General features: G+C 45.2%; 1 protein-coding gene across 3 annotated transcripts in view; it reads right to left on the bottom strand.

Moving 5' to 3' along the window:
• Positions 1-10547: 10547 nt before the first annotated feature.
• The window catches only part of LOC140726926 (uncharacterized), a 76281-nt gene continuing 75347 nt past the window's right edge, over positions 10548-11481 (bottom strand). For all 3 annotated transcript variants that reach the window (XM_073043935.1, XM_073043946.1, XM_073043955.1), the window contains one exon: positions 10548-10861. In XM_073043935.1, coding sequence (XP_072900036.1) covers positions 10778-10861 — 84 coding nt within the window. In that variant the 3' untranslated portion in view covers positions 10548-10777. The remainder of the gene's footprint in view (positions 10862-11481) is intronic.

The following is an 11481-nucleotide window of genomic DNA, read 5'->3' as shown; positions in this document are numbered from 1 at the left end:
AGCATAATTGTAAAACCACGACCATAAGAAATAGAAGCAGATTTAGGCCATTTGGCCCATTGAGTCTGCACCACCATTTGATCAGGGCTGATCCATTTGCCAATCTCCTGCCTTCGCCCCATAACCTTTCATGCCCTGACTAATCAACAACTTATCGACCTCTGCCTTAAATACAACCAATGACCCGGACTTCTTCATATTGTTCTAAATGGACATCCCTCTATTCTGAGGGAGTGACCACTGCACCTAGACTCCCCCACTGTAGGAAACATCCTTTCCACATCCACTGATTCTAGTCTTTTCAACATTTCATAGTTTCAATGAGATCTCCCTTCATTCTTATAAATTCCAGTGAGTACATGACAAGTCATCAAATGCTCCTTATATGATCAGCCTTTCATTTCTGGAATCACTTTCATGAACTTACTTTAAATCATCTCCAATGTCAGCACATCCATTCTTAGGTAAGGGCTCAAAATACTCCAAGTGAGGCCTCAACAGTACCTTATAATGCCTCAGCATTACATCCTTGCTCTCATATTCTAGTTCTCTCATAGAAAACCTACAGCACAATACAGGCCCTTCAGCCCACAAGGTTGTGCCAAACATGTCCCTACCTTAGGGATTACTAGCTTTACGCATAACCCCCTATTTTACTAAGCTCTATGTACCTATCCAAAAGTCTCTTAAAAGACCCAATCGTATCCATCTCCACCACCGTTGCCTGCAACCCATTCCACGCACTCACCACTCTGAGTAAGAAACTTACCCCTGACATCTCCTCTGTACCAATTCCCCAGCACCTTAAATCTGTGTCCTCTTGTGGCAACCATTTCAGCCCTGGGAAAAAGCCTCTGACTATCCACATGATCAATGCTTCTCATCATCTTATACACCTCTATCAGGTCACCTCTCATCCGCCTTTGCTCCAAGGAGAAAAGGCCAAGTTCACTCAACCTTTTCTCATAAGGCATGCTCCCCAATCCAGGCAACATCCTTGTAAATCTCCTCTGCACCCTTTCTATGGCTTCCACATCCTTCCTGTACTGAGGCGACCAGAATGAATGCTCAGGGCTGATCCATTTGCCAATCTCCTGCCTTCTCACCACTGACTCAACCTGCATGTTACCTTTAGGAAATCTTGCATGAGGACTCACAAGTCCCTTTCACCTCAGAATTTTGAATTCTTCCCCCCCCCCCCCCATTTAGATAATAGTCTATGCTTTTATACCTTCTACCAATGCGCTTGGCCATACGCTTCCCAACACGGTATTCCATCTGCAATTTCTTTGCCCGTGCTCCGAAACTGAAGTCCTGCAGCTGCCCTGCTTCCTCAATACTACTGGCTGCTCTTCCCATCTTCTACTGTCCACAAACTTGGTCAAAAAGCCATCAACTGCATCATCCAAATCATTGACATATAACGTGAAAAGAAGTGGCCCCAACACTGACCCCTGTGGAACACCACTATTCACTGGCAGCCAATAAGAAAAGGCTCCCTTTATTTATACTGTTTGCTTTATATCAGTCAGCCAATGCTCTAGCTATGCCAATGCCTTCCCCATAAAACAATGGGCTCTTATTTTGCTAAGCAGCCTCATATGCAGCACCTTATCAAAGGCCTTCTGAAAGTCAGAGTAAACAACATCCACCGATTCACCTTTGTCTATCGTGCTTGTTATTTCCTCAACCAATTCCAACATATTTGACAGGCAAGATTTCCCTTTGGAAATAATAATTGACTTTGGTCCATTATATGCCTCCAAGTACCGAACTCGTCCTTAACAACTTACCAACCACTGAGGTCAAGCTAACTGGTCTGTAGTTTCCTTTCTTCTGCCTCCCTCTGTCAGGATGCTGGAGCAGGGGTCCAATCACAGACCCAGTACTGTGCATACAGTGATATTAATTGAGTAACAAATCCCAAGGTGCAAACCAAGTCAGTGTCAAAGTTCAGGCAGAGATCAAAACATTCAGAGAAATCCAAATACCAGAATTGGGAAACAGGCAGAGTCAATATTCAGACAGGCAGAGTTCAGATACAAATGCTGAACAGGCTCAGGAAAACTCACTGGCACAATCTGGCAACAAACTGGTGAAAACACTGGACTAAAATATACTGAGCAATAAACAGAGAGGCAGATTATAGGTGGAGTGCAATGAGATGGAAGTGGCAGCAAAAAAGGTAATAATGAGAAACAGGTGAGAGGTGGAGTACTCAGGCCGGAGTAGAGCAGGAGCGGGGACAGGAGCACATGGGGCATGAAAACAAATGAGCACATCGCAATACAAAACCACAGACTGACAGCTAGGGGGAAAAACACACAAAAAGACAAAGTTCAACTAGAAGTACTGACAGTAACCCCCCACCCACCTCTACGGATACCTCCTGGTGTCACGGCAGGTAAAGCTGGGTGCTGCCGATTAAAGTCCCTGATGAGAGAGGAGTCCAGGATGTTACGGGCGGGGGCCCTGGCACCTCTCCTCAGGACCGTAGCCCTCCCAGTCCACAAGGTACTGGAGGCCACGACCCCAGTGCCAAACATCCAGCAGTTGATGCACCGTGAAGGCTTCTGACCCATCGATGAGGAGGGGGTTTGGGGACAGGACACAGGGTGGCTCATGAAAGGCTTGATGCGGGACACATGAAAGGTGGGATTAATGCAGCGGAGAGTTGAGGGGAGCTTGAGACGGACTTTAGCAATGGGAAAGGGGCCGATGAAGCAGGGGGGGGGGGGTTGCGAGCTTGTTGGAATCCACCTTGAGAAGCAGGTCTCGGCTTGAAAGCCATACATGCTGTCCCTAGCGGTAACGTGGGGCCTTGGAGCGATGTGGCCAGCTCGATGCTTGATCCTAGCAGAGGCACGGAGAAGGGCAGAGCAAGTGTGCCTCCACCTCCGCTGACAACGGCAGATGAATGCCTCGGCAGATGGAACGCCAACCTCATCCTCCTGGGCAGGAAACAGTGGAGGTTGGTGGCCAAGGCAGCACTCGAAGGGGGACAAACCAGTGAATTAGGACGGATGAGAGTTTATGGCATACTCGGCCCAGGGTAGCTGCTGCCTCCACGCAGAGGGGTTCTGGGAGACCAGACACCGCAATACTGTCTCTAGCTGTTGGCCTGCCCACTCAGTCTGGCCATTGGTCTGTGGGTGGAATTCTCTAGACAAACTCAAAGGCATCCAGAAGATTACAGAATGCCCTCCAGAAGCTGGATGTGTACCGATAGCCCCTGTCTGACACAACATTTACAGTTAAACCATGTCATTTAAAAACATGCAGTACTAGTAATTTGGCAGAGGGGAGTTTGGATAAAGGAATGAAGAATACAAACTTGGAGAAATGATCAACTGCTGTGAGAATGGTGGTGTTACCATCTGATGGGGGAAGACTGGTGACAAAATCCAGGGCAATGTAGCAGGGGACCGGGAGAATCTGACAGCCGATGAGGTAAGAGCAGTGAGAGGTGCAGCCAGTATACTGTAATTTCTGATGAAATGGCAATAGAAGTGACCAAAGCCCAAGAAGCGTTGAAACTCCCAATGAGTCAAAGGTTGGGACCATTCAACCACCACCTTGACCTTCTGTTGGTCCATCTGAATGGAACCACTTGAAATTACATACCCAGGAAGGAGACAGTATTGTGATGAAACTCACATTTCTCAGCCTTCACAAAGAACTGATTTTCCAGAAGGCACTGGAGAACTCTGCAAACGTGACCTGTGTGTTCAGCAAGGGACTTAGAAAAAAATCAAAATGTCGTCGAGATACACAAAAACAGATTGGTTCAGCATTACCCTGAGAACATCATATACCAGGGTTTGGAAGACGGCAGCGGCATTGGTGAGACCAGATACTCATAATGGCCTGAGGTGGCGTTGCCCCTTTGCGGATGTGGACAAGATGGTAGGCATTACAGAGTTTAAGCTTGGTGAAAACTGAGGCTCCTTGCAGTAGCTCAAATGCTGAGGTCATGAGCAGAAGTGGATAACACATCTTAACAGTGACTTCATTCAGTCCCCAGAGGGAGCTGTCCTTCTTTTCAACTAAGAGATTCACCAGGACAGTGACATGGGTGATGTTAGCCAGTCTCTGATCGTTCAAGGCTTTGGCCATCGATGGTGACTAGAGAGCAGACGTGGGTAATCCCCACTGGACAGCCAAGCCAGAATTGATATAACACCCCTCCACACCAGAATTGACCAAGACGGAGATTGCTCACAATTGTACGCCCCACTCCAGAAGCAGGTATGAGTGTGACTGGCATTGAGGAGGGCCGGACAGGGGTCATACTCACCAGTAGGACGAAGAGTACTGGTGAGTGCTTGGCTTTTACTGGGCAGGTGGAGATGAAGTGGCCTGGTTGGCCACAGTACAGACAGGAACGGGTGTTGATTCTCCTTTGTCTTTCAGTCGGCGTCAGGTGGGTACAGGCAAACTTCATAGCTTCAGGCTCTGGAACGGAAACTGTAGATGGGGAAAACAGCAGGGCAATGTAGACTGATGAGGAGCTTGGAACTCACCCAGTGCCTCCAGGGACCCTCTGGAACACCTCCCTCTGCGGCACTGCTGAAGGCAAACATCAATACGGATGGCCAAATCCACCAGGGCTTCAAAGGTGGCAGGAAGGTCCTGGGTGACCAGCTCATCTTTGATGTCTTCAGAGAGGCCATATAGGAAGGTGTCATACTGCACCTCCGAGTTCCAACTGCTGGAGGCGGCTAGGGTCCAGGACTCTATGTGGTCTGACACAGATCTGCGTCCCTGGTGCATGGGCAGCCTCTCTCCCATGGTTGAAGCGATCAATAATTTTTCTCATCTCCTCAGAAAATACTGATGCAGAAAGGTGAACCTGCCTCCCAGATGGCTGTTCCCCATTCTCTCCCCCGACCAGAGAGCTGAGTGATGACGTTGGCCACCTTGGCTCGATCAGTCAGAAATGTTGTTGGTTGCAATTCGAAAATGAGGGTGCACTGGGAAAGAAAAGAGCAGAAGGTACCGGGATCACCTGAGTACTTTTCTGGAGGTGGCAGATGGGGTTCTTGGATGGGAGGAGTAAGCGAGAACGTGGAGGGCGAGGAGGAAAGTGCAGTCGCAGAATGTTGATGGGCACCCTGAGACAGCTGGAGTGACTGAGTCTGGGCCACAAGATTGGCTACTTCGGCAGAAAGCGACTCCACTGCCCTGAGCACACGGAGTCCAACTGGTTCTGGGGCCTCCCCAGCATCACTCCCTGTTCCAGGGCACTCTCAGACGACTGGGGTCTGTTGGATCCATTGTGGCCAGATTGTACAGCCAGGATGATGGAGCAGGGATCTAATTGCAGACCCAGCACTGTGCACACAGTGATAGTAATTGAGTAACAAATCCCAAGGTGCAAACCAAGTCAGTGTCAAAGTTCAGGCAGAGATCAAAACATCCAGAGAAATCCAAAAACCAGAATCAGGAAACAGGCAGAGTCAATATTCAGACAGGCAGAGTTTAGATACAAATGCTGAACAGGCTCAGGAAAACTCACTGGCACAATCTGGCAAGAAACAGGTGAAAACACAGGACTGAAATACACTGAGCAATAAACAGAGAGGCAGATGATAGGTGGAGCACAATGTGATAGAAGTGGCAGCAAAACAGGTAATAATGAGAAACAGGTGAGAGGTGGAGTACTCAGTAATACAGGGGCCAGAGTAGAGCAGGAGCGGGGACAGGAGCACATGGCAATACAAAACCACAGACTGACAGCTGGGGGAAACATGCAAAAAGACAAAGTTCAACTGGAGTTATCGACACCCTCCCTTCTTGAAGACTGGAGTGACATTTGCAATATTCAGTTCAATGGAACCATGCTAGAATCTATTGATTCTTGAAAGATCATTACTGCCTCCACAATCTTATCAGCGATGTCTTTCAGAACCATTGGGTGTAGTTCAGCTGACCTATCTACCTTCAGACCTTTCAGCTTCCCAAGGACCTTCTCCCCAGTAATAGCAGCTGCAATTACTTCTGCCCCCTGACATTTGAACTTCCGGCATACTGCCAGTGTCTTCCACAGTGAAAACTGATAAAAAATGTTTATTCAGTTCATCCGTCATTTCCTTGCCCCCAATTATTATCTCTTCAGTGTAATTTTTAGGTAATCCAATATCTACTCTTGCCCCTTTATATATTTGAAAAAAACTTTTAGTATCCTCTTTGATATTATTGGGTAGCTTAGCTTCACATTCCATCTTATGGCTTTTCTTAGTAGCCTTTTGTTGGTTTTTAAAAGCTTATTAATCCTCTAACTTCCCACTAGTTTTTGCTCTATTATATGCCCTCTTTTGCTTTTATGTTGGCTTTGACTTCCCTTGTCAGCCACAGTTGTGCATCCTGTCTTTAGAATAGTACTTCTTCTTTGGGATGTACCTGTGCCTTCCAAATCACTTGCAGAAATTCCAGTCATTGTTGCTCTGCCATCATCCCTTCTCGTGTCCCCTTTCACTCAAATTTGGCCAGCTCCTCATGCCTCTGTAATTTCCTTTACTCCACTGTAATATTGATACATTTGACTTTAGCTTGTCCCTCTCAAATTGCAGGGTGAATTCTATCATATTAAGATCACTCCCTCTAAGGGTTCCTTTACCTTAATCTCCCTAATCAAATCAGGATCATTACACAACACTCATTCCAGAATAGCTGATCTGCTTGTGGGCTCAACCACCCACTGTTCAAAAAACCCCTCCTGTAGGCATTATACAAAGTCTCTCTCCTGAATCCAAAGTAAGAACTAACCTATTTTCTCAATGTTCCTGCATTTTGAAATCCTCAATGACTATCTTAACATTGCCCTCTTGTCACGCATTTTCTATCTCCCATTGTAATTTGTAGCCCACATCCTGTCTACTGTTCAGAGATCTATATATAACTGCCATCGGGGTCTTTTTACCCATACACTTCCTTAGCTCTAACCACAATTATTCTACATTTTCCAGCCCTGTCAGCACTTTCTAAGGATTTGATTTCATTTTTTTACCAATGGAGCCACTCCACCCCTGCTACCTACCTTCCCATCCTTTCAATACAATGTGTATCCTTAAATATTAAGCTCCCAACCATAATCTTCTTTCAGCCATGACTCTGTGACACCTATGTCATTCCTGCCAATCTCTAACTGTGGTACAAGATCGCCTTCCTTATTCCATATACTGCATGTATTCAAATATAACACCCTCAGTCCCATATCACACTTTTTGATTCTTACCCTCACTGGCTTGAGATCCAGAGATTACTACCTTGGAGGTTCTGCTTTTCAGCTTTCTGCCCAGCTCCCTAAAGTTTTCAGGACCTCCTCCCTTTTCCTACCTATGTCATTGGTTCCAATATATACCAAGACTTCCCCTGCTCACCCTCCCCCTTTAGAATACCGTGGAGCTGACCCTGGCACCTGGGAGGCAATAAAGCACCTGGGTGTCTGTATTGTGTCCACAGAATCTAGTGTCTATTCCTCTAACTATGGAATCCTCTATCACTACTGCAATCCTCTTCTCTCCTCCCCACCTTCTGAGCCACAGCACCAGAGACGCGGTCATTGCAGCCCTCCCCCCATAGGTTATCGCACCAGACAGTATCCAAAATTGTGTACTTATTATATTGAATAGCCATGGGTACTCTGTTCTGACTGTCCATTTCCTTCCCCTCTCCTGACAGACATCCAGGTACTTGCCTCCTTCAACTTAGAGGTGACTACATCCATGTTGCTCCTGTTTATCACCTCAAATGAGCCGAAGGTTATCGAGCCGAAGCTCCGGTTCAGTAAAACGTTCTGAGAAGCTACAGCTCAGTGCACCTGGTGCAGATGTGCTTAACTGGGAAGCTGGAGGCTGTATCTCACACAAATAACATACAACCTCTAAACTATGTACTAACAGACAAAGAATGAAGAATAAAGAAGAAACTTACCTCACCCAAGCCTGTTCTCACCAAAGCTCATCCCTCTAACACTGGTCCATTCGAATACTGGCCACTCTGCTTGACCCTGCCTTATTTTTATTTGCCCTTGCTAATTAATATATTGTGAAAGCTTGTGAACACTCCTTTTTAAATCTCACACAGAGACCCTAAGTTACCTCCTCTTTCACTCCCAATCCGATTGGGCCTCCGGAAAAACTGGCAAGATACTTCGAGAAATTCATTTGAATTTTGTATTCCCTGAACCAGTTTTTTTTTTACTTTAAGCTACATCAAAATATAAGAAAGAAAACAGGACGACAGGAAACAGCCATCCAACTCAGAGTCTGCTATATAATTAATAAAATAATGTCATTTTATTTAGTAATTTTCTGAAATTGGACATTGTTGGCAAAAGCAGTATTTATTGTTGTTGTTCTCTGCACACCGTATTGAATTGAATTGATTTTATTACTTACATGAGTAAAAAACTTTACATTATGTTGGTCCTGGCTTTTATGCTGCGGTACCTTTTCCCGGATGGCAACAACTGAAACAGTTTGTTGTTGGGGTGACTCGGATCCCCAATGATCCTCCGGGCCCTTTTTACACACCTGTCTTTGTAAATGTCCTGAATAGTGGGAAGTTCACATCTAGCCATCCTCACCACTCTCTGCAAAGTCCTGTGAATAAGGAATGTACAGTTCCCATACCAGGCAGTGATGCAGCCAGTCAGGATGCTCTCAATCATGCCCCAGTAGAAAGTTCTTAGTAATTGGTGGTGGGGGGCATACCAAACTTCTTCAACCGTCTGAGGTGAAAGAGAGGCTGTTGTGCCTTTTTCACCACACAGCCGATATGTACAGACCATGTGAGATCCTTGGTAATGTTTATGCCAAGGAATTTAAAGCTATTCACCCTCTCAACCCCAGATTCATTGATGTCAATAGGGGTTAGCCTGTCTCCATTCCTCCTGTTGTCCACAACCAGCTCCTATGTTTTTGAGATATTGAGGGAGAGGTTGTTTTCTTGACACCACTGTGTCAGGGTGATGACTTCTTCTCTGTAGGCTGTCTCATTATTATTTGAGATTAGGCCAATCAGTGTAGTATCATCAGCAAATTTAATTAGCAGATTGGGGCTGTGGGTGGTGACACAGTCATGGGTATTCAGAGAGTAAAGGAGGGGGCTTAGAACACAGCCCTGAGGGGCACCTGTGTTGAGGGTTAGAGGGGCAGAGGTGAGGGAGCCCAATCTTACCATCCATCGGTGATCTAACAGAAAGTCCAGGATCCAGCTACACAAGGCAGGGTGCGCATCGGGCAGCAACCTTGCCATTTCTTCAGTATTTGTCCGTTTTTTTATGAAGCTGGATTGCTAGCCCGATGCTCAACCCAGCACAGATGGAAAGTGTGCGGGGAGCCGGCCGGATCTGAGCCCAGAACCACTCGCCTCCAAGTCCAGCGCGGATGCCACCACACCACTAGCCGGCTATTTATTGTTCATCCCTTATTCCATTTATTCTGCCCTACTTCCATGAAGCCAAACAACAAAGAAATTGATTTCTGTTTGAATGAACCCAACAACTGAGGATCAGAATCACAATCAGGTTTAATATCACCGGCATATGTCATGAAATTTGTTAATTTAGCGGCAGCAGTACAATGTGATACATAATAAATATAGAAAAAACTAAAAAAATGAATTATTTATTGCATTCCATCTGGTAAGGAGACCTAACTCTGTACATAATACTCCAGGTTTGGTCTCACCATGATCCTAAGTGGTTACAGTAAATCCTCTTTATTCCTGCATTCAAATCATCACCATAATAAAGGTCAAGATAACATCTGCCTTCCATATTACTTGCTGTACTTGTATGTTAGCTTTCAGTGACTATTGTAACTAAGGTAACTGATTGAAGCCAAATAAATTTAAAATATTAACAAAAGATTTCTTAAAATTAAGCACTTTCATAGTTAAACCAATGTGACAATAACTTACCAATTTACCCATATGCCAGCTACTACTTAAGTACAAAGTTAACTCAAATCAACCCTGATACTTGAGACAGTGGTTCCCATGGAGAAGTCTTACAGTAAACTTACAACAAGGTAGGAAAGTGCATCTTAGGTCAAGTTACTAAATGTAACTATACAGAACTGTGCAAAATACTTATCTGCATGTATTGCTGCAATTTTCATACAGAAAAAGCCGATTCCTTTATGGTGTGTGATACTGGGTCAAGTCTCCATGTAGTGTCAGTGAAGCATTCATTTTCAACCACGTGAGAATCTCTCGCCCACTGTGGTAATTACATTTCTCAGAATACATTTGACTGAAGGGATGTAAGCAATCCCGAGTTCTTGGCGAAAACAGTTTGTTGATTGTCCACACACGAGGAAATCTGCAGATGCTGGAAATTCAAGCCACACACACAAAATGCTGGTGGAACACAGCAGGCCAGGCAGCATCTATAGGGAGAAGCACTGTTGACGTTTCGGGCCGAGACCCTTCGTCAGGACTAGTCTAGTCGTGATGAAGGGTCTCAGCCTGAAACATCGACAGTGCGTCTCCCTATAGATGCTGCCCGGCCTGCTGCGTTCCACCAGCATTTTGTGTGTGTGACTTGAATTTCCAACATCTGCAGATTTCCTCGTGTTTGTTTTTGAAAATCACTACTGCGAAGCCTCTGCCAGTGATGCCTACACTGAAGAAGTTTAAATCTTCTCTTCGACGGGAGTTCAGTGAAACCCTCTCTCGCTGCTCCCCATCTATAATTTTTTTGGCCCTTCAACTTTTCGATCTAGTCCTGATGAAGGGTCTCAGCCCGAAACGTCGACAGTGCTTCTCCCTATAGATGCTGCCTGGCCTGCTGCGTTCCACCAGCATTTTGTGTGTGTTGTTGATTGTCCAGTTTTAACTCCATCATGATTTTCTGTTTAAAGTAAGCCAGATAACAATTTGTTAGTTTCACTTTACCACTATCAGTGCCATTGCGCATTAGGCAACTAGTAGTTAGGGGCAAAAGTTTAAGGGAAACACGAGGGGGTATTTCTTTACTCAGAGAGTGATAGCTGTGTGGAATGAGCTTCCTGTAGAAGTAGTAGAGGCCAGTTCAGTTGAGTCATTTAAGGTAAAATTGGATAGGTATATGGACAGGAAAGGAGTGGAGGGTTATGGGCTGAGTGCGGGTAGGTGGGACTAGGTGAGATTAATGAATTCGGCACGGACTAGGAGGGCCGAGGTGGCCTGTTTCCGTGCTGTGATTGTTATATGATTATATATGATTACAGTACTTATGTTATCTGAAAGGCTTACCTTGGTTGAGTTCTTCCTCTGATACAGAACAAATATAAAAAATTGAACTTTTATTATGTAATGCACATTGAAGATTGTAATGCACTTGAACTGCAACTAAACTTAACAGATGTAACAAAATCCACTAAGTTACAAATATTTTGCTTCAGTTTTAGTTTGATTGTGCAGTTTTCCAAAATCTACATTTTAATTCATATTTAAATATGATTCTAAATACAGGATCATTGAATGAATCTT

The sequence above is a fragment of the Hemitrygon akajei genome, chromosome 1 (assembly GCF_048418815.1).
Source record: "Hemitrygon akajei chromosome 1, sHemAka1.3, whole genome shotgun sequence".
In the NCBI taxonomy this organism is placed as follows: Eukaryota; Metazoa; Chordata; class Chondrichthyes; order Myliobatiformes; family Dasyatidae; genus Hemitrygon; species Hemitrygon akajei.
Note: the sequence above shows the minus strand (reverse complement) of the source record. Positions and strands in the feature narration are given on the sequence as shown.